This window comes from Arachis hypogaea, chromosome 9, assembly GCF_003086295.3.
Source record: "Arachis hypogaea cultivar Tifrunner chromosome 9, arahy.Tifrunner.gnm2.J5K5, whole genome shotgun sequence".
NCBI lineage: Eukaryota > Viridiplantae > Streptophyta > Magnoliopsida > Fabales > Fabaceae > Arachis > Arachis hypogaea.
Genome location: NC_092044.1, coordinates 120168504 through 120193461, shown reverse-complemented (window position 1 = coordinate 120193461; position 24958 = coordinate 120168504). Strand labels below are relative to the sequence as shown.

The following is a 24958-nucleotide window of genomic DNA, read 5'->3' as shown; positions in this document are numbered from 1 at the left end:
ATTAAATATATATTCTCCAAAAATATTTTAGAAATTGAATTTTTATACGATTTTTTGTAAATATAATTAAAAAAATAAGATTTTTATCTTTAAAATTTAGTAATTTTTCACTAAATATATATTTTTTTATTTTCTTGGTCAACAACTAATAAACTTTTAAAAAAATAAAAAAATATAGAAATCAAATTTTTATCCTATTTTGTGTGTATTTTTTAAACAATTATCTAAATATTTCTATAAAATTTTTAGATTAAATACATAAACAATTTATCAAATACAAAAATCGTTTGCCACTTAAAAAAGATAAATTCTTTTTACATATTTTAGTTACATTTTTAAATATTTTTATTACGTTTTTAAATTATTTAAAAATATTTTTATCAATAATAAAATTCAAATGGATTTTTATCAAATTTTTATCGAAGACAATTATTCGAATGCATTTTTTATACTTTACCCTTGAAATAATTAATTATTTATTGACAAAATCTATAAATAACTTAATGAAACAAAATCTATAAATAACTTAATAAAAATAAACTTTTCATTCGTTTTTAAAATGTCATTTGTAGAATTATTTTATGAAAAATTTACACATTTTAATCCCCCCGAGTAGGTTTATATCTATTACAAAACTATATACTCTCACCTAAAGCTTCTAAAACGATGGACTGCGTTAACAAAACAAAAAATCTTATTCAGCAACTTATATATACAAGGCACTGTAACTTCCGAAGATCACCACCATTGACATTGAGGGGTCAAACTCCCCAAAAAATTCATCTGTTCTCTAACGCTTTGCATTCACGGAGGACAGTTTTTGCTTACTTGACTTGACTTCACTCTGTGACCAAGATGACTGCTTAAATCTACCAGCCAGTAAGCTAGAGGTTTCACCAGCACAAATTTTTCTTCTTTTAGACTCCAGCTCCAGTCTCCTCTTATCGGTCATGGAAGACGAAGACAATCCAGCGAAAATGGATGAAGCATTGATCAATGCCCTCTTGTCCCTCCTATTTTTGTCAAATTTACCCGAAAATTTCACTTTTGCTGCGGCAGCAGCATCTTCTTCTGAGGCTGGAAGCAGTCGTATGCCAAAGCCCCTTTTCCTGGAAGCAGCCTCTTCCTCAGCAACTCTTTTCTTTTGATTCTGAGAGCATGATGACAATATTATATCAATAGGAGAAATAAAACTATTAAAGGAGGAGATAAGGAATGAATAATAATAGGACAAATTTCATGAGCTATAACATACTCTAAGTCGGGCCCTGAGACTCTTATTCAGGGCATAGTCATCTGCATGTCTGGAATCAGATAGTCGCTGTAGACGCACAAGAACTGGTTCAGCTTCCTTCTTCTTTTTCAAGTCTTCTTCCTGGTGTTCAAGACGGTAAAAGGGATCTGCAAGCTTCCCTTTCACTGTAATACAAAAATGTTAGTTAGCCAACATTTGCAATAGTGAAAAAGTAGCTACCCTAATTAGGCGAGTACATGTAAAACAACCACACTATCACAGGGTTTAGTAACACTGGCATGCAAAATAACACACACCAAGCTAGTTGGAGCAAATATATACCTTATTTAATAAAGAAAAAATCACAGCCAAGATTTGTCACAAATCCATACCTTCATCGGCAGGTAATTCAAAAGTTTCTGCATCCTCAACATCAAAATCCTCAGTTTTTTTCTGAGCACCACTGATGATAAGATACTCGCAATTTTTTGGATCAGTTTGGATGACAATCTCATGTTTACAGCATGCAGACTTCATGGTGAAGTTCCATATCTGAAGAAACACAGACACGCTTGTTAATTATTAATACATAAAGAAAAGAAGGTTGAACAGCTCGTAGAATGGATTTGCAGCATTACTTAAGCATACCTTTGTGGAATAATAATTTCCAACTTGCTTTTTCTCAGCATTGAATCGCACACCCTTCGCAATCATAGAATTGCATCCTCCACACCATATATTAAAAGGCATCTCAAACCTGAAGCAAATAGTTAGAAAACAGGAATTAAAACATAATAAAAAAATCGAGTAATTAACATTCCATCCCATGCTAGTCCAACTTAAGCCACATTGGGGAATGGATGCCAGCTTAACATAGAAACAAAACAACCTATTCACATGTAATATTACATTCAGCATATAAACAAATTAGAATATGATCATTTTTTAATTTAAGGAATTGTTACAGCATACTCATAAACCACAACATGTACCAATATATTAACTTGTATATTAGATTACTATAGACCTGAGATTCTGGTCTATGAACATTATAGGTACAAAACAGACAATAGCTTAAGGTGCTTATCATCCACATTCTTCCGATTCCCAGATTACAGCAATCATAGAGTAAAAGACTTACTGTTGGAGATCCCTCTTTCAATAAAGATTATTAATGTTAAAATGAATAATGAAAATATCATTGTTCCTGTTAAGCTATATTGATTATTACCTTATAATCAGAATACCCTGATCTATCTTCCTGGCTCTCTCTCTCAAGGCATGTTGACCATGGAACTTGTTCAGGGAACCCTGAAAAGAAAAACCATGATGTAAGAATCTTGCTACTAAATAATTATTGATTGTATAAGAGAACACAGTGTGTAGGAAAACATACCTGACTTGGGTCCCATTCAGGGGGATAGTAGAAGTTGTCAGCTCTAGCTGCTGCAAGGGAAGACTACAGAAATGCAAGCAATGAATATTAGTGTACCAGAAAATCAACTCATTTCTTTTTTTTTTTTAATTTCAAGGTTGTGATGAGGAGTAGGGGAAGAAGATAGAAAAAGAACAGGCAGGGACTATAAATTCACAGTAACCAGCTGCATTACATGCTATATAATGTAGCAAATGCTTTTCAACAAAGAAAAACAATGTAGAAAACAGAATACATGCAGTGGTGCTATTGAACAAAAAGCAAATATAAGTGATCAATAGTTTTAATTTGGTTTTGAGCTTTTGTCCACATGAATATTGAATAGCAGTTAACACTATCTCCTAGTAATTAGCTTGCAATAGAAGAATCAAAATCTATCAGAATGGCACAGTTCCACCAAGAGTATGGCTTGCATAGTTTTCAAAATACAAAGAACTGTAATCAACCTCACAGTTAAAATTTTACATAATAGAAGTTGGACAAGTACTCCAACAAAAGCCATCAAATACCAAGCTTTCACCCTAGATTTACTTTCGATTCCATATTCTTAAGTCGGTGTTCTATCGATTCTTCCTATAACACACAGCTTTTAACCCTAAAAAAGAAATCCCGTTAAATTTCTTCCTATCATCAGAAAGGCCAATACGAATTTTCACGATTTCCCCGAGCTCATTACAGCATAATTAAACAATCCAAAGCAACAATAACAAAATCAAACACCAATAGGGTTCATATTCATAAGTTACGATCGCGATTAAACTGAACAATACAACAAAGAGAAATAAAACAGGAAAAATCAAAGAAGCAGGCCCATACTAAACGGAAACCCTAATTGACATCATGCAATAAAAATAAAACTATATATATAAAGAGTCTCACCATTTTGATTTATTTGATTTACTGTCCTTCAAAATTCTCAGCTTCAGTCGTATTGTCACAGTTTGCGGTTGAAAATGGCGACGATGTTCTACGAAGATGTGTATGGGTGTTTGATAACGGGAAGAGGGTAAAGGGAAACGCGTGGTTAGGAATTTAGTTGAGTCTGGACAGGTTGATTTAATGTAGGAAAGGTTTGGATTAAAAAGATCAGCTGTGAATTAGGTTAACTATTTTTTTGGGCTAAGTTTTAGATTTTTTTTTGTAGGTATTAAATATCGGATCGAAACCCAGAAAAAAAAAATATGAATATTGAAATGACCAACATATATAAATGACTTACATGTATTTTATATTTGGGTTGGGTCGTATTTAATATTTACAGGTGATTAAATTCTAAATCATTAACAGACTAGATCTAGAAAATTCAGAAAAAGATATAATTCACTTGTCAAAAATTCAACTATAGTCAATTTCACATGAAATTGATAATTAAAAATTAATAAATAAAAATTTAATCAAATCAATTAAATTATTTAATAATTTTCAACTATCAATTTCACGTAAAGTTGATTTTTTTCCTTCACTCTATCGAGTTTCTCCGAATACATGGTGGGGAAATATAGCCAACCTAAATTTGTGACATATATGAGAATAATTAGAGTGAACTACCAATTCGGTCCCTATCTAATTTTTAGAATAACAATGCAATCTCTCACAATAAAAACGATCCATTTTGGTTTCTATCTTATATTTCTGTGACACAACGTGATTCTTGTGGGTATTTTTTCGTCAACTCTGAAAGAAAAATGCTGACATGTCAAGTTCAAAAATAGATAGAAGCTTAATTGTCTCTAAACTCAAAATGGTTAGGAGTTTATTTGTTCTTATTCTTAAATAATATCTTTTTAAATATTTTTTATTCATTATATTAATATTCTTTTTTCAATAAATTATTGAATATATAGTATAATAAATACAAATTAATTAATAAATTATTCAAATTTAAAAATATCATTTATTATAAATAATTCTCAAATATAATTTTTTTTTATATATAAATAATAAATATTAAAATTCAGTTAATATATTAATAATAATAACCCTATGATATACTATTAGTATTATGATCTAGATAATTTTTACAATAAAATAATAAAATAAAAACTAATGAACACATTATTTGATATATAGTAAAAAAATTTTGAGTAATAACAAATTTAATTTTTTATCTCTTTAAATTAAATTAATAAATTAATAATATTATTGATGCTTTGAGTTTGTTGAGCTTATAAATGGTCTTCATAATATATATTATATTTTATTTTATTTAGTATTAATAGCCTATTTATAGTGTATTTCAGTACAAAGATATCAAATAGAATTATTAATTTAGTTTAAAAAGAGAAAAAATTAAATTTGTTATTACTCAAAAAATTTTTATTATATATCAAATAATGTGTTTATTAGTTTTTATTTATTGTAAAAATTATCTAGATTATAATACTAATATTATATTATAGAGTTGTTATTATTAATATATTAACCGTATTTTAATATTTATTATTTATATATGTAAAAATTATATTTGATAATTATTTATTCAGTTTTATAATAAATGATATTTTTAAATTTAAATAATTTATTAATTAGTTTGTAATTATTATACCCTATATTTAATAAATATTGAAAAAATATTAATATAATAATAAAAAATAATTCAAAAAGAATATTATTTAAAGAATAAAGACAAATAAATTTTTAACCAATTTAAATTTAGAGACAATTAGACTTTTGTCTATTTTTAAATTTGACACGTCAACATTTTTATTTAAAGTTGACGGAAAAATACTCATACAAATCGCATTGTATTACGAAAGTAGAAGATAGAAATTGAAGTAGATTATTTTTATTATAAGAAATCACATTATCATTCTAAAAAATGAATAAGACCAAATTAATAGTTCACTCGAACAATTATTAATGAAAACAATAAGCAAAAAAGAGAGAACAAATAAATGGGAGATAATGATAACCCCATTCAATTGTTTTCATCACTTTCTTGCAACAGTACCTTACCTTTATCAAATAGTCTCATATTATCTTAATATCTTCCATACATTGCTTTGCCGATAGAAAATAAGGATTGTAAATTCCCCACCCTTTTCATTTAGTTGCAATTCACTAAAAACCAGCACACATCTTTTCTTGCACCCAATCATCTCTTTCATTTTCTCTTTATTATTTTTTTTAATCCTTAGACATTTTTTATTAAATAAAAAATATTATACTCTTTAATAATTAAATAAATTTTAATTCTTCATTTATTATATTTTAATATTTAAATTTAAGATTTAAAATTGAGAATATTTTACTTTTTATTTATCTATTTATTTTTACTTTTAATAGCAAATTAATTTTCAAAGAGCACTGCACTATTTATATTTTTTGGAGCGCATAACATTTGCCATCATTTTTAGTCTAACTTAAAAAATAATAGAGATTAAGAGAAATCAATTGTATAAACTTTTTAAATATTCATTTATTAACTATTAAGTAACTCCGAATTTCACTTAAACTGATGGTGTTTAGGTCTTAATCCAACTCATAAACTCATAAAATTTAAGTGTTAAAGTATTTTTTTCCCTAAGCATATCTATGTACAAAATCATATATATAACTAAATTTATATTATTATTTTCTTTATTTGTAAGGAAGTTTCATTGGGGAAACTGGAAAGGGTCATATTCCTCACACTCGTTGGAAAACTATAAACCATAAAAAAGGTACTTACTATATTCTATAAGATCTCTCAAGTAATGAACATGTTTCATGTATCTTGCATCATCCAAAAATCTCTCTCTATCTTAGATTTAATTTCCATATTCATATTATATGCTCCATGCTTCCCCTTCTAACCCTTTGCCACCATGACCCTCAAAAATTCCCAACTACTTCACATTCTCATTTGGCTATCCCTAATATTCTTGCTCTTTCATCACTATTGCAATCTCAACAAGAAACAAATCATAGAGCCTACTAACCCTAAAAATCATCATGGAAGAAAAGTTCTTCTAGCTACCAAATTTGACTTCTCTCCTTTCTTCAACCACCATCATCGCCATAAACATCCTCCGCCCGACCCTTCAGACACACAGATTGATCCGCGCTATGGCGTCCAGAAGCGCCGTGTACCAACCGGTCCAAATCCATTACACCATTGATGACAATGAAGCCTCAAACCTAAGGAGGTTGGTGCATGAAAATATTAGAGGCAAAAAAAATTTAATGGTTAGTAGTGGAAGCTTTGATATTAATATAACATGGGTGCATCATATATGCTACTAAATCCATTTTTGTTTTGTTAACTTTTTTTTTCTACTCATTTTCCATATTCCATATGGACTACTGCTTGTTGATATTGAAACCAGAAATTAGTTGAATTGACCTTATTGTATGATATGAATTATGATATGATATTATATTATATGTTATTAAGTTCATTAATTGATTTGTTTCCCAGTTACCAAAAAACAAAAAATTGAAAATTACCACACATTTTCAGGTTTTCAGTGCATTTTGAGTTATGGTGATTACCATGATTTATTTCATTTTTTTTCTTATTTCGTCAATGTAATAATGATTCATGAAAGTAAGGACTAAGGAGGAAAGTAATAACTATGATTAATCTGAAGTGGAGCTGGTGGTTGATCTTGAAGAAACATGAGTAGCTGAGACGGCACGGCACATTTTTTTTTTTTTTTGAAGAGTTTATTTATTTTTGGTTGAAGCATAATAATGATATAAATATGATGAGTATGATTAGTGTAAAAGCATAGTTTTTTTGTTTTTTGTTTTCATTTGAATTATTAATAAAAATACTATATGTCACTTGATCACGTGATCATTGCCCCGGTGGTTGCCAGATTAAAATGGACACTTGTAAGTATATATTGGTTTTTTAATTTCAGCCTGCATTAACATTATAGAATCTATCTATCTATGCCAGAATTTCTTACTTCAAATTATGTTAATATATATGCATGCTTTAGTTAAGTAAGATTTTGAATTACTCATGAGTCATGAATAATGCCTTCCCTTTTTCCTTCTCTCTCTCTCTCTACCAACTCATATAAAAGCCTTTGGTTTTTATGTTGAAGTAGAGTGAAATCTGCGGGTAGAAAGATATATAAATTAATTATATTATATAGTATATTTTAATATTATATAAAGATTAATTAGATAATATAAAAATTTAAAGTTTTTTATATTAAAAATATTTTGTAAAATATTTATTTCATAATTTTTACAAAACAACAACAACAACAACAATAATAATAATAATAATAATAATAATAATAATAATAAAACTTGTATGTAACATATTTTATAAATAGTATAATAATACTAATAAAAGCATTATATAATATTTATAAATAGATCAAATAATGTGAAATTTAAATATTTATAATAAAAATGTGTTTATAATTATGATTATTATGATATTTTTAATATATATTTATCAAATTTAATTTATAATTTATGTTTCAATTGAATAATAATAATAAATAAAATATTTTTTTAAATTTTTTATTTTTTTTAAATATGATCGACTGATTCTTATGTGTTGTCATGTGTTTGAAAATGTTTATGTGGCATCATTAGCAACAATAAAATAATCTAAAATTCATTGTATAATAAATTAGTATTAACTTTTATAGATTATAAATAGATAAATAGATTATTACTAAGTGAAGAAAGCAGTAATGGCATGTTTGGTTTTATAATAATAACGTTTTGATGATAAAAGTTTTGATATGAAAATAATAAGGTAGGTACCAAGTTTGTAATTGAAGGTTGAAGCACCAAACAATTATATATACTACAGTTTAGTTTGGCAAAATTTTTATTTTCAAAAATAATTTATAAAAATTAGCTTAAGTTAGTTTTTTTAAAATTATAATATCTGTGTTTAGTAAATTAAGTTAAAAATAGTCTTTAATAAACTAAAGCATTAACAAATATTAACAAATGTGATTAATTTTAAAAATTTAAAAATATTATAATAGACATTAATGTAAGAATTAAATTCAGATATTAATTAATGTATGAAATTATATTAGACTTTTTAATTTTAATAAGTACAAGTCAATTTTAAAAATTTTTTTCTTAAGTACTTTTAAAAGTATTCCTAATTATTTAAAACTATCAACATAAGTACATAAACATTTTTTATCAAATATAAAATAAAGTATTTGTACATTTTATTCGATAAATACTTCTTTATAAAATTTTACCAAACTAAACCTATATCTGTTTCAATTATATTCTTGTTTTCACAAATCTATCTCTTTGCTTTTGTCTCAATAATTTCTTTCTATCTTTCCCCTAAATCCATTAATTCATCATTTAGAACATTATAATTTCACCGTTTCTTTTCGTTCTTTTTTGGCAACAATTATTACTAAGGCTATCGTCCTTTACAAGTCATCACAACCCACAATTGCTTCTTTCTCATTAATATGTATTTCATTTGTCTCTGTTTGTTTCTTACAATCCTTGATGCCATGAATAAATGCATCCTGAAATGATGGCACTTTAAAAATATGTCTAAAACGAGTATAATAATTTTGTGCACATTAAATATATCATATTTATATAAATTATTAAATTTTATTAAATAAAAATAAAAAATTAATATAAAAAAATATTAATAGACTATAATAAATATAAAATATCTCAATACATAAATAAATATTTTTTATATACAATACTTTAAATAGTAACAATTTTTTTTAAACAAATAAATATAAAATATATTAATAAAAAATATAAGAATTTTTTATTCATTAAATCAATTATTATGCATGTAATAAAATTTTTATAATATCAAAAAATTATATTAAAATGATATTTTAAACTCTAATATGAAAGTATAAAATAATTAAATTTTATATTATATTACTTGACAAATAATTAGATTATTATCTTCAAAACTTGTTAACTAACTATTTTTATTAAAAATATTATTATATAATATAAATTTTTTTCAAAATATTTGTGAAATTTAATTTTTCAACTTTATTGATATGTATAACGTGGATTTCACATAGCAACTTCATTTTTATAAATTTGTCTTATTTGTTGACTTTTTCCATATTAGTTACCATTAAGAAAAATAACTTTTATGCATGAATAAATGCTATGGTGTGGTGGCTAATACAACTATAGAAACTAATATTTGTATTAGAAAAGATTTTGGGATCCAACACGGTTTCGATTAATAAATTAACTAACAATAATTAAACACTAAAAATATTTAAAATAAAAAATAATAAAAATATCCAAAATTTAGGTAAAAAATTTAAAAATAAAATAAGATAAAATTAATTTAAGGTATAGAATTTAAGATTTAAAATTTAAAATTTAGAATAAAAAATTTAGGGTTAAAATTTTGAATTTAAAGTTCGAATTTAGAGTTTAAAATTTAGAACTTAAGATTGCCAAAGTAATGAATAGTCGGTATGGATAGCCAATACTAATTAGTGATTAATTAAAGTTGGAGTGTGAGAAGAAGGAAAAAGAAGTGCAAAAGAATAAACGACTAATTTTTAAAAAAATTGTGACTATTTTAAATTTCACAAATATTTTGATAAAAAGTTAAATTATTATATAATAATATTTTTAACAAAAATATAGTTAGTTAATAAGTTTTGAATATAATAATCTAATTATTTGTCGAATAATAATAAAATTTAATTATTTTATATTTTTATATTACGGTTTAAAATATTATTTTAATATAATTTTTTAATATTATAAAAATTTTATTACATAATAATTAATTTTAATAAATAAAAAATACTCATATTTTTATATTTATGTATTTAATATTTATTTATTTAAAATAAAAGATTATGTTGTCATTTAGAATATTGTATATTAAAATATATTTATTTATGTACTAGAATATTCTGTATTTATTAGAATCTATCAATGCTCTTCTTCTATATTAGCTTTTAATTTTTATTTAATAAATCTGATGATTTATATATGTAGCACATATAATACGCACAAAATTGTTGTACTCATTTTAGACATACCCACACTTTAAGAATGCTAAATTATTTTCAAGAAAGTAAAAGTTGTAGTATTTTTTGAAAATTAACTTGCTATATATTAAAGGTTAAAAAGATAAATAAAAAATAAAATATTTAAATTATAATCTTAAATATTAAATTTTAAATTTCAAACTTAAATTATTGAAAAAAAATATAATAAATAAAAAGTTAAAATTTATGTAATTAATAAAAAATTTAATATTCTTTATTAATAAAGAGCATTTAAAAATAAACCTTTAATTAAAAGTATTTTTTTAAGTATGAAAATAGAGAGAAAACAATCATATGTTATAAAATTTTTATTCATACCCTGTCCCAAAATATAAATCAGACCCAAATCAAGTTAAAAGGTCCAATTTAAAAAGATTGACTCCTGCCATTTATCTGACCTCCTTTAAGAGGTCGGAATCAACACAAGAAGGCAATTAACACTTATCCAAGTAAGTAATTGTCTCCTTATATCTCTCACTCATTTCTAGAAGAGAGATCCTAACAACCTTAAGATAAAAAGACGGTTATCCACCACTAATAGTGGAACTACTCTAATGGTGGTTATTGACTCATCACCTATAAATACACTGACACCCCTCAAGTATACTTAAGTTCTAATACTCTAAACCTGCTTAACCCTTTGCTAACTTAAGAATCGTAGTATCTTGCAAGTACCACCCCCACCTATCTAAACACGTACGTACAACTTGGACGGCGGCTTCCAGACGTGAACAAGTCTGAGACCATCATCCTCTAACATTTGGGTCTTCCATTCGAAGTCCAATCATCCGATTTCAGGTAATCCCTGAAACAATTTTATAGACTAATAAATCTATCTTGCACTTTTATATTAATTTATTGGTAATTAATGTATTTGGACTTAAGTTTTTTTTTCTAAAGATAAATATTATTTTATTAATATAAAATAAAGGTATTTCCATAAAGAAGTACAAAAGAATTGAGTATTCTCATTTATCACCAACTGTGACTGGAAGACTAATAGCTTAAAAAAGAGTAAAGTAAGAATAAAGAAAGTTAACAGCATCCATCAAGTATGGCTAATGAGTTCATGCACGGCTTCTTTCACTATCTTTGGTGTCGGGTTTATTACCTTCTCAAAAACACATCGATTCCTCGCTTTTCAAGTGCTCTAGCACAGCGCCGCTATGAAGAGGGTCTTTTGTCTACCGTCGAATTGAGCCGCTGCCCAGGATAAGACTCGTTGCCATCAATTGAAAAGGGTCTCTTCTTCTGTTATCCATAGGTCAGGGGTTATTAAGTTTAGCCTCCAGATTATTGAAGATAGGGGCATTGGAACAAAGCATGAGAAATTGATTCGCCCTTCAATATACATATTGGGCAAGTGGTAGGGGTGGATACAAATCGGTTGTAAACTTATTGCAACATCGGAAGCTTTTCGTGAAGACTCTTCCATAGAAAAACCTTAATTTTATGAGGTAATTTCAATTCTTAAATGCTATTCCATACTCTATTGTTCGGTATGTTCTGGGGCCTCAATGAAGTAGGAGAATGAAAGAATCCATAAGCAATTTTGTATGCTGACCTAACTTCATATATACCAGATTTTGTCCAGCACCAATTAACTTCATCCTCCTCCTCTGTTGGTTTGATTGAAAAAATTTTATTCTATATATCAATTGAAAAAATTGACTCAATCAGCTTTCTGTTCCAAAATCTATCAGGATTTAGTAGCACACTAACGTAGTACACTTGCAGATTTGGTGAGATTGTGATTGCATCTTGAGGGACATTAAAGGATAATGGTAGTTGGAGCCAGGGTCATGAAAGATGCAGACATTAGCACCAGAGCCTATTTTCCATAACAAGCATTTCTTGATCACATTGCTCCCTTCAAGAACACTTCTCCAGCCCCACGATGGTATGCTTCCTATCTCTGCGTGTAAGAAATCTGTATATCTGAAATGTTTAGCTTTGAGCATTCTTGATAGAGTAGAATTAGGGTATTTCATAAGACGCCAACATTGCTTGCCCAATAAAGCCAAATTTTGCGCCCTTAGGTCCTTGATCCCCAACCCTCCATCTTTCTTCGGTCTCGTCATTGTGTCCCATTTAATCCAAACCATTCTTCGTTCTGCGTCTTTTTTATCCCACCAAAATTGCGAGAGCATGCTATGAATCTCAGTTAACAGCGTGTCTGGGAGCTTGAAACAAGAGAGTGTATAAATAGAAATCGCTTCCCCCCTCTCCCCCTCCCGTTCTCAAAAGCGTATGTCTGCCACCCGAGGACAATAAACTTCTTTTCCAACCCATGATCCTCTTCTGAACTTTATCCTTAATAGCTCCAAATGTTGCTTTCTTTGATTTTTGAACTATAGAGGACAGCCCCCGAGTATTTGTCTTGTGCTCTGATATGTTTAATATTTAGTATCTGTGCAATTGCTAGTCTTGTGTTCTGGAGGGTGTTGTGACTGAAAAAGATGGCCGACTTATTCAAATTGACTTTTTGCCCACTGAAACCCTCATAGATCTCTAGCAATTCTAGAATATTTTGGCTTGGGTTAGGTGAGCTCTTGCAAAAAAGGATTGAATCATCAACAAACAAAAGGTAATTAACTGTTTGGCATCTCCGATTAACTTGAACTCCTTGAATTAATCTGTTTTGCTCTGCCTTGTGTAGCAAGAAGAAAAATCCTTCTACACAAAAAAGAAAGAGATATGGAGATATGGGGTCACCCTGTCAGATGCTCCTATTTGGCCTAAAATAGCCAAAAGGTTGACCTTCCACAATAACAGAATAAGAAACAGTCGTTACCAATTCCTTAGTCCAGTTAATCCATTTAGCATCAAAGCCCAGCTTATCCATTATATACCATAAGAAATGTCATTCAACCCTATTATAAGCCTTGCTCATGTTTAGTTTAATAGCCATCTCATGCTCTGCCCCACTTCTCTTATTTTTCAAATAGTGCATACATTCATAGGCAATTAGAATATTATCTGAAATGAGTCTACCTTTAAAAAATGCACTCTGATTTGGGCTTATGATTTTATTCATAATACCTTGTAATCAGTGCACTATAACTTTAGAAATAATTTTATACATAACTGAGGACAAACTAATCGGTCGTACTTGAGTTATGTCACTGGCATCTGGCACCTTTGAAATCAAACAAATTTGAGTATGGTTGAAACTTTTTAGAATTCTGTCACTGTGAAAGAAACTTCTCATTGCCTTAAAAATGTCACCTCCAACTATATCCCAGAAAAAGTGAAAAAACTTAGCTGTAAATCCGTCATCACCAAGAGCACTCTGAGCATGAACAATAAATGTAGCTCTTTTGACCTCGTCCTTAGTTACCGGCCTTTGGAGCCTGCGATTCATGGAAAATGTAACCTTAGGCTCCAAATCCTCTAAGTATGGATTCGGATTAGCCGAACAAGAAGAAGTAAAAATATCGCAAAAGTAGTCTTCAGCTACATTTGCAATATCTTCCGGTTTCGATGTAATCTCATTGTCCCTCCCAACTAATCTCCAAATTCTGTTCCTTCGCACCCTTGATTGAAATTTCTGATGAAAGAATCTGGTGTTTTGATCTCCTTCTTTTAGCCACTTGACTCTAGATTTTTCTCGCCAATAGCTCTCTTCTTTCAAATATGCCAGCCACCCGCAACTCCTTTAGTTTAGCTTGAAGGTCCTCAATTTCTTTTTGGGAGTTTGCTTTGTGAGTTTTCTGCCATTGAACTAATCTATGTCTACAATATTTCAATTTTTGGGCCAAGAAGAACATAGCTAAACCTAATACTTCTATTCTCCACACTTTACTAACAATTCTATTGACATCCTCTTCTCCACACCAACGTTCCTGGTATTTAAAACGTCTTTTACTATACCAGGATTGAGGTTCGGTTTCCATCAAGATAGGAGCATGATCTGAGCCTGACTCTGTGAGCCTGTGCACCACTGCATTCGAAAACTTCAGCTTCCATTCCATCCCAACTAAATAGCGGTCAAGCCTCTTCTTCATCAAATCCTCTTCTTGTCTTCAATTTGTTCACGTGAAAGGCCTCCCCACCATTCCAATATTCACTAATTCGTTGCTGTCAATAAAATTAGTGAATGTTGCAATGGTGGTTGCTGATTTTTGGCCTCCACCCTCCTTTTTTGCTTGGCTTGTTATAACATTAAAATCGTCTGCTATTACCACCTTTCCTTTCAGGTGTTGACTCATTATTGTAAGCTCTTCAAACTGTAAGGATCGAATTTGTTTCGAACAACTCAAACGGACACTAATGAACGCCCATACCTCACTGCTTCCGAATTTCAAGTTAGCACAAGTCCTCCTACCACTCCTGTCGGGTTAACAATATGCCAGTTTTCGTAGCTGCATATCCGAAGTTTTGCTTTCACCTGTCGAGATTGGTTTTTTGTTTCACTTATGAATACAATCTCGGGAGAGTGAGATTTATAGATCCCTTTTAGGGTGTGAATTGTCAGGAATTTTTCAAACCCTGACAATTCCAAACTATAGTTCTCATGGCGCCTTGGATGCTATTTGTATGGACTTAAGTTGTTTATATATAAAAGAGTAAACTACATGTAAAATTATATGAGAAAATTGTTTAACTATTAGATATATATTTAATTTTTTTAAGAAAATTTAAATGTCATATTTTGATATAATTTTTTACAAGTTAAGTATGATTACAAGAATTAGATATTTTTATTATTAAAATTTGATAATTTTATGTTAATTTTTTTTTTGTAATGACCAAACTTTTTAAAAAAAAAATAAAAGAAAGTCTAGATATCAAATTTTAATCTAATTTTTAATGTATTTTTTAAATAATTATTTAAATATTTAAAAACAAACTCTAATCAAATATAGAAATTATTTTTCAAATACAAGATTACTTTTTATTTATAAAAAACTTTGTTACTTTTATCAATTTTAAAAAGTTTTTAGAAACATTTTTATTGATTTGATCTTTTAAGAATATTTTGTCCGCACATAAATCTTCGAAGAAAATTTTTTTAGTTTATTCTGTTTAATTAGAATCACAACATAATAAATTACTAAAATATATTCAAAACTCAAAAATTGGTTATTGATTGAGGAGGATTAAAATATACGTAGATATATATATATATTAGCCGCATCACGATGATGATGATGAACATCATCATTTTCACAAGATTTTGGAGATTGCGTCTTATATGGTTACCAGGTTCATGTGCTGATTTTGCCACCCACTCGCAACATTCATAAGAACTTGGAATTACATGCATGCACTTCTCGATATCTCATAAATGATCAGAAAAAGAAATTGAATATTTATTTAGAAAGAACCAAATTGTTCTTTATGCTTCCTCACAACCAAGAAAACCTTGAAATAAGATAAGCATCTTATTTAATTACTTTCACAGTAGTGACAAATTATATATATTTAATTAATTTCACAGTGACAAAATATACAGTGGGATGCATTAGTAAAGTGGAAGAGACATTCCGATCTCAAGAAATACTCAAGTTCGATTATTTTATTTTATTATATAAAGTTGCATAAACTTTACATTTGAAGTTTCATCATTATATGAAATTTAATTAATGATTATGATGGATTCATCTCAATGATACAAAAACCCAATCCCGATCTCGCTCTCAAAACGTCACAGCCATAATTTTGCATATATAATAGGATCGATGAAAAAAACATTTAGATATAAAAATAGTACGCGCTAAATACTAGAGATAAAATTAGAACTTGATTTATACATTGGGGCTAAAATAATAATTTATCTAAAAAAAATACAAAATTACAAATTAAAGGACTATATATTTACAGATCAATTTTTACACTCTGTTAGAGTATCTAATTAAAACAATTGAATGTTTTTATGGATGAAGCAATATATCTATACATATGAAAAGTTTAATTCATAATTATTTATGTTCGACATCACATGACTTATGTCTCCAACTAACCAACTACTAGTTCTAGAGGAAGGCTATAAGAAAAAGAATATTAAGTGCTGTCTTATCTCATAAAGTACTTTTTATAAAAAGGGATTGCCGACTAACCTCAATTTAGCATATAAGAATAAATAACATATAAATATGTTGATTTAATCAGCAATATGTATTTCTTAAATTTGTCAACGTTACGTTGCATTATTTCTTATTCTTAAATTTAGATATAACAACACTTGCGATGGATCCACTGGCATTGTCAACATTTGATGGAGGCAATGGGCTTCATTTTGCAATTGCAATTCCCAACATAAATATTTACACAGAAAGAGACTCTCAAGTGTATATATGCAAATGAAATGTCACCTAAAGTTACTTAAAAGTGTCACTATGAATTCATATGCCTCAACTCAAGTGCACACTATCTTCTATATTACGAAATCAAGCCAATAATAATTATAAAATTTTGTCTAAATAAATTACAGAGTTTACTAACGTCCACACTGTTTGACAATTGACATTGAAACAAAGGCACAATATATGAATAAGATTTTAAACTTTACATAAGATAGAAAGGAAATCTATATATGTGTCTGTCTCTTCTGTGTCATTAAAGCTAAGTATCTTAATTAAGTTATTTAAGAATCTATTATAATATTTATGTTCTATGTTTGAATAAAATATATTTTTTCTCTTTAAATATTTGAAAATGTTCAAAAATATCCTTATGTATGTTTAATTTATTTTAATTTTATTTCTAATATTTTAAATATATTTTAATTATATCCTTAATTAAAAATTAATACTATAATGCATAATTATTAGAACCGTACTAACAGTAATTGAACCAATCAAATTACTATATCATTAAATGATTGGTTCAACCAATAAGTCACAGATTGAACCAGTTAATCTAGTTATAATTAAATAATTATATAAAATTTAATTTAATTTTTTATAATAAATATCTTTTTAATTTTATTTTGTATTAAATTAATTATTATTTTTAAATTTTAATAACTCATCATTTAGTTTATATTTATTATACTCTTCAAATATTTATAAAAAATATAAAAATAATAATAATAATAATAGAAAATATATTATAATTAATAATTTAAAAAAATTGTAAATGTTATTTAATTTTCTTTACGTAATACATTCAATAAAAAGATATCATTTATAAAAAATAATATTTTTTTAGTTTAATTGAATTTTACTGGATTTTACTAGGTTGGTTTTAATTAATTTTGGCAGGTTTTATCAAGTTTGACTATATCTGACCGAATTAATTATTTGACTAATTTAAATGATGATCCAATATAGATTCCAGATTTTTGGTTCCACAAATCAAGTTGGACCAAATTTGATAACTATCTCCTAATAAAAATTTTGGGGTGTTAATTATATGCTAATGTGACTTGTCAGTGACACATTAATGTAGGATTATCACATCATATATTCTCTAAATTTAGGCATAATTGAAACATATTAAAATATCATAACTAAAATTGAAAATCAAACGCCAAAGACAAAATTAAAATAAAATTGTAAATGCAGAGCACAAAAAATAGGATTTACTATTTAGTAATTTTTTAAAATAAAAATCGTATTAATAACGCATCACTTTATTGAGACTCACCTTAATATAATAATATTTTTATTAAAAATAGAAATTATTGTAAATATCGCCTCTGTAAAAAATTATATAAAATATGTTAATGTGGCAACAAATTACTTTTTTTTTTTCTTTTTATCATTCATCTAATACATGTTCAGTATTATCTATTTGATATATATATATATATATAAGAGAGAGAGAGAGAGAAAGAAGAGAGAGAGAGAGAGAGAGAGAGAGAGAGAGAGAGCATTTAATATCAATTTTCTGTCCAAAAAATTGAAGAGTAAGAATGACATATACACCGGTTTTCAGTGAAATTAAGAGGTATTACATATGATATGCTTGATTTGTAATGACTTTGGGGAAGGTGACTACATAATAAATTTTATAAAAATAAGGTAGCACTATGTGTTAATTATATGACATTATAACTTGAATCTCAAGAAAAATGAATGTACAGTTTTAACAAGTGAGAATCCTAAACGCAAGTGTTGGTGTTAAGAAATGAAGAAAATAGTTTCTCTTGTATAGAAATATGATCACCCTATGCTTATTTTTCTGTGCCTGCTTGGGAACGAATGTGGCTCCTTAGTTCTTCAAAAACCTTCATGCTTTCTGCATCAAAGCCTCCTGCAAACTGAAGAGAGTTCCACACAACTATTCAGTTCCTTGTTCCATGAATTTCAAATTTCTTCACATTACATATTTTATGTTTTAGCTACCTGATGTACACGGAAAGCGAATCGTACGCCTTGCAGAATCAAAAACTCTCTTGTTGGTTCCTTCTCAGGGCCGGATAGCGTATCGAGTTCAGATGCTATGCATTTCATGTACTTCTTGGCAAGTTGCACAGAGGAAAGCTTGATCTGCAATGGAAGAGTTACCCAACCAAGCATTATGAAGGTTACAACTTACAACAGCAAACCAAGTAATGCACTAAATGTTGCATATTCATGACAGGCTCACAGGGCATGGTGCTACCACTAAATTGACTAGTAGCATTCTAAAAATTGCAAGCCTAACTGGTAGAAAGAGAACACGGCTACTAGGATCGAATTCTTTTTGCGCGAAATAAGAAAAAACAAACTGTTTGTGTCAGTTTAGAGACATACCTTGCCAACAACACCTGAATCTAATAGCCAATTTACTGGGATTCCGAATTCCCTGTATCGTGAAATTGCCATCTCTCTTGTCCGCAAGAGTGCATACACGCTTTGCTCCACTCTGGAGATAAAAACAAAACATGGTTGAAGAAATAAGTTGATAAACAAACAAACAAACCAAGCATATTTCATGTTCAATACTGTGATTTGCAAAGTCTGAATTTACTGCATCGAACCAGATAACTGGAAGGCATTTATATTTCTTTGTGAGTGAGAGACATGCAAGATTGAATTTTCTCAAGAAAATATAAAGATTATTGATTTTCTATTCAAGTATGCAAAGTAATAGAAGAAGATGCATACTTTTCAAGCAATGAATACATTTTCTTCAAAGCAGCTTCACATGGAAGTTCAGGATCATTAGTGAAGGTGGAGACTCGCTTCTCCAATTTCATGAGATCCTGATATTCAAAAGCAGCCTCTCTCAGTGCATCTGTTTTTCCTTCAGGCCAATCGAAGTGCTTGAGAACTGCTCTTTCATCAACCTTACAGACAATTAAAATGGCGAATTAAGTGAACTAGTCATCATCGATAAATTAATGCTTTTTGGAGCATGTTTTCCTTTGATGGATGAGCAAAAACACTTTGAGGCTTACCAGGAAGGAAAGCTCCTCATCAAGCCAATTCACGAAGGCCACAAGATCTTCAATCTTAGAGAATGAGGCAGCTCGAACTTCAGTTGCCAAGAACATCACAAAATCTCCTTGTGTTTCTACATCAGCTTTCACCTGAATCGAACAAAAAAGTAAAATCTAAAATTTGTACAGACTAGTTGCCAAAATGAGAAAATAAGTGAAAACTTTAGCATACAGCTAACAGGAATGATGATCTATTCTCAATTTCCCCAATCATGTTGCTCCTTGCATCAGATGCATTAGTTGTTGACAAAACTAAAGATGAGGTATCCTTCTTTGCCTCCCGTTTCATCAATGTCTGATAAAATTCTACTAGCTCGGGAGCCCGGTGAACTTTGTCACCATCCATTGCACCTTTCGGCAGGCTTCCTGGGGGAGGAGGAGGCAGAGGCAATCCACCTGGTGGCAGTGGAGGAGGAGGTACAGGGGGACCATGGGGTACTTCATTAGATGGATTTGCATTAGCTCTAACAGGAGCACCATCGGATGATTTAGGAGGCGGACGAGGCACCCTAGGAGGCCTTTTCTCAATCTGTCCAAGTTTCATCTTGCTAATGTTTTGATTGTCAACATCCCTACCATTCTCAGAGAGATCATTTGGATTACCAGGGACATATGTCTTCCCCTTTATTTGTGTAAGTTTTGGTGGCAAAGATATAAGCCCTTCGCCTCCAGCCTTGGTTATGTTCATATTTGAGTCATCACTGAACTTCTTTATTCTTGCTTTTTCAGCCTTTTCCCTGATTTCTTTCTCCCTTGCTAAGGCCAATTTGTGGCGATCTTTATATGCAGGATATCTTTCGTCCAGTGAACCCTCAACCGATTTAGACATCAATTGGAATGAGGCTGAAACCGAATTTAAGGAGTCACTGGATGAAACATCCTCATGAATAACAGTAGGCTCCTGATCCTTCTGCCCAAAGGTAGTGATGGCTACATCATCACCAGCATTTCTTAGCATCAACGACTCCAATGTACCCCTAGGCCTATCACTCGCACTCCTCCTTCCTGGAGAGCCTCCTGAGAAAGATCGGGCAGGTGATATAAGAGTACTTGAATCATCTTTGCTTTTACCCCATTTTTTCAACTTTCGGATTAAGCTAGGCTTCTTGTTAAGATTACTGTGTCTGCTGCTAGTAGAGCTCTCAATAGAGGTATTGTCAAGATCTTCACTTCCAGGTGAAGAGGAATGGGAAAAGGTGCTATCGAAATCTGTGTCAACTTGGCCACGTTCTGATCCGGCATATTCTAACAGTAGCTTCTTAGCCTTCTCTTGTGATTTTGGGCTAAGACTCTGGTTTAGATCACGGGTGGATAATTTTCCTAGAGGCGGAGGGTGATTCCTGAGTTCATATCTCAAGCATGCATTGACCCAACGGAGGTATACAAGTTCTTCAACTTCACTGAACCTATTCATCTGTAGTCCTTCGACTTGCTTTTGCAGATCTTCCTTCGCATGTGTCAGTCTACTGACCTCCTCTTTCGCCTTGGCTACCATTTCATTCTGTAGTTACAGACAAAACACATATTTATGTAGCTTTTGAAAAGAATTTTCTGCTGAATTAACCCCATTTGTCAACATACTCCAAAGCATTGTAGACAAATGCTAAATGTAAAAACTTATAACATGACACATTCAATTATTATATAATTATATAATGACTAGTGCAGTTCAATGTTTAATATTCATTCTTGTGATACACTGCAACTTTAGTAATTTCAATTATCAGTTATTGAGATAGACTCTGACCTCTGTAATATTGGATATTTCTGTAATTCTAGATTCAGCAGCATTTAGTTTAACGGTTAGTTCTCGCTTCTCATGTTGAAGTTCTATGTTTTCTCTCTTAAGCTCCGCAACTTCAACCTCCAAATCATTTGCAGCCTTCAATTTCTTTTGAATCTCAGCATCATTCTTAACAGCCTCTTCTTCTTTCGCTTGTAGACCAGAAACTTGTTGTTTAAGCAACAATAGCTGGCCTTTTGTCTGGTTAGCCTCAACCTGTATCTGCCTTTTCAACTCCTTGATCTTGCTTCTAGCCACCTCAAGTTCGTCCCTGGCTGAAGCTCGGTCTGCGAGCTCTTCTTGTAGCTTCTTCCTCTCTTCCAACAAGGAATCAATGGTTACATTAAGCATATCTATTTCCACCATCTTATTTTGTAACTGCCTTTGTAGATCTACAATGTTTGATTCCTGCTCCTTCAAACCATAGTACTCAAGCAATTCGCCTTCAAGTTTCACTTCCCTCTCCTCCAATTCCCTGACTAAATTCCTCATCCTTTCCAATTCACTAGCATCGTTTGCCTTTTCATTTTCATGAACCCGGTCTTTCTTTGCTTCATCAATCTCGTCAAACTCAACCTCCCCGGATAGAAAGCGTTCAAATTCAGGTAGAATATCATCTTCAAAATCATTATGCTGATTGATTATATTGCTAATTAACTTAACCTCCTCTTCTTGCTCCTCCTCCTCCTTCCTCTGCAACAATGTCAAATCATACCACAAAGTTCAGGAGAAAGTTCCTGTTTCACTATAGCCATAAAGCAAAATTTGCAAAAGAAATCCACATAACCATTAAAATAAAAAATCAATGTTCTAAAACTTGAGCCTAATATACTCACATTGTTCCGGTCAAGACCATTAGTAGAACAAGTGGTCTGTTCATGTTCCGTACCCCCTTTTTGATGTTCTCTAATCCTTGCTTGGCCATGTTCTGTGCCATATTGATAATGGAGTTTAACATAAAGACCAAGGTTATACTATAGGATTGAACATAATATGAAACAAGTAGAAAATCCTCTGTAGAATGATTAGTATGTATAATTATAAAATATTCTCAAACAAATAAACAGGTAAAACACTAAAACTCACAAAATACCTGATTTGGAGTTATTCAAATTCAGCTGCTGAATTTTAAAGGCTGCAATTGAAGCAGCTACTAGGAACCCTAACCTAACAATCATGAAGCTACAAGTGATAACAGTGTACTAACAATGCATTCATTAAAAGGGGGAACCCATTTCCAAAACCACCCTCCACCACCCATTTCACCCAACCTCCATAACTATCTTCTCAAAAGCCTCAAACCATTAGAACCCCAGAAAATTGAAGACCCTGAGAGGAACAAAGAATTCGCAACTCAGGCAGACGAGGACAAATGAGCAAGACCCAGATTTGGAAACTTGAACCTTGCAAGAAGATTCCTTGGAAATTTTCAAACTTTATATTCAGCTTACTTATACGGAGCTTTCAACATAGAGACAAAAAGGTAGCTATAAGAAAGAAAGAAATTGAATTTGTTGCTCAAGTTCGAGTCTTTGTGGAACAAGTGGCCAATTTTGGGCCAGAGATATTATCAATTTGAGAAAATTTAAAAACAGGAGTTGATCTACTATGGTTCTTGTCCCTTCCTTTCTTGTTTGGTTTCCCCCGTTAATGAAAATAAATATGATAATGATTTTGGTTGTTTGAATGTTAGATGAAAAAAAGGGAAAAAGGTAAGAATCTTTAGTTTTGTTTTTGCTGTTGCCGTTTTTTGCCGTTGGTCTTTACTCCTCACTTATTAAACGTTGGGAGGAGTAAGAACTTTTTAAACAACTTAAAATAATTCTATAATGAACAATTAGAATAAAAATGTGAAAAACTCAAATAAAAAAGATAATGGTAAGAGTAATTTACTTTTCCCACGTCTTGATTCTACTTGATGGCTGTATGATTGGATTTAGTTGTTTAAATCTTAATTTTAATATATTTCCTATATTTTTATTGTAGATATTGATTGTATGATTTTTTTTTTGTTTAAAGAATAGTTTTCTAATTGATTGAATTCACTTCTTCAAAATTTGAAGAAACTATATTTTATATATGAGATATATGTTTAAAAAAGTAAAAAATATTATGTAATTTAATAATTTTATATGTATTATTTTTTATTATATAATGAATTTATATCTTAATTGTTTAAATTACTAATATTTTTTATTTAAATAATTTAATATCATACCTTCAAGTCTTTGTACTTTTTAAATTAGTTTTTATATAATAATTTTATTATTTATTTTAAAAAGATCATTGTTTTTTTTATATTAACATATTTAACATTTATATTATTATATTAATAATGACTGACGTAGTTATATTTTGGTAACACATTATGTACTTTAGATATTCTTTTTTTATAAAAAATACTCATTTTTTTTTAAATTTATGTTGTTAAAAGAAAATTTTTTATAAAGATATCTTATATCTTGTATTCTATAAAGGTACTGTGTTTTTTAAATAATTAATAATTTATAATTTATTTTCAATTTTTTTAAAATTTTTGAAAAAAATAATTTTAATTAATAAGATATATAATAATTTTTAACTAAACATTATAAATTATTGGTATTTTATAATTTTATAATGTACTATTGATATTGTTGTATTTTTTTATGTAACTATCATATTAAAAATAAAATTGTGAAAAAGAATTTATAATTATATATATATATATATATTGATAAATCTTTTTAAAAACTAACTCTAATAACTATATGCTAATTATTTTTATAGAATGAAAAAAAATCTAAAATTCAACCCTTTCATATTAAAATTTCTAGATCCGTCCCTACACGTAGGTTTGAAAAATAATTACTTTGTAAAATTTAGTCTTAAGGGATTCACATAAAAAAAAAGCTATTGTAAATTCTTTTAAGAATTTAATTTTAGTATGTAAAATATTTTTGCGAGCAATTATGCATGCTAAAAAAATTGACATGTGACTAGTACATTAAATGACTTGGTTCTAGTGATGATCTCTTGTATCCTTTTCTTATTTTATTTTTTCTAAATCATTCTTCCTTTTAAATGTATTTAATGGATTTGATATCTTTATACTTTCAAGTATTAAATTCTCCCTCTAATATCATCCAATAAATTTGTCCGACAA

General features: G+C 29.2%; 2 protein-coding genes across 2 annotated transcripts; both read right to left on the bottom strand.

Annotated features, from left to right (window-relative positions):
* Positions 1-522: 522 nt before the first annotated feature.
* On the bottom strand, positions 523-3871 carry LOC112712707 (uncharacterized). The gene is made up of 7 exons (XM_025765642.3): positions 3549-3871; positions 2631-2693; positions 2466-2545; positions 1883-1991; positions 1627-1786; positions 1256-1419; positions 523-1150 (listed from the first exon to the last, which is right to left on the bottom strand). Exons 1-7 carry the CDS (start codon positions 3549-3551, stop codon positions 791-793), a joined length of 939 nt encoding a protein of 312 aa, XP_025621427.1. The 5' UTR covers positions 3552-3871; the 3' UTR covers positions 523-790.
* Positions 3872-18478: 14607 nt separating this feature from the next.
* On the bottom strand, positions 18479-23599 carry LOC112712706 (protein CHUP1, chloroplastic). Its single transcript, XM_025765641.3, has 9 exons — positions 22907-23599; positions 22650-22741; positions 21778-22506; positions 20203-21531; positions 19989-20120; positions 19696-19877; positions 19342-19453; positions 18952-19095; positions 18479-18866 (listed from the first exon to the last, which is right to left on the bottom strand). Exons 1-9 carry the CDS (start codon positions 22989-22991, stop codon positions 18780-18782), a joined length of 2892 nt encoding a protein of 963 aa, XP_025621426.1. The 5' UTR covers positions 22992-23599; the 3' UTR covers positions 18479-18779.
* Positions 23600-24958: the final 1359 nt, after the last annotated feature.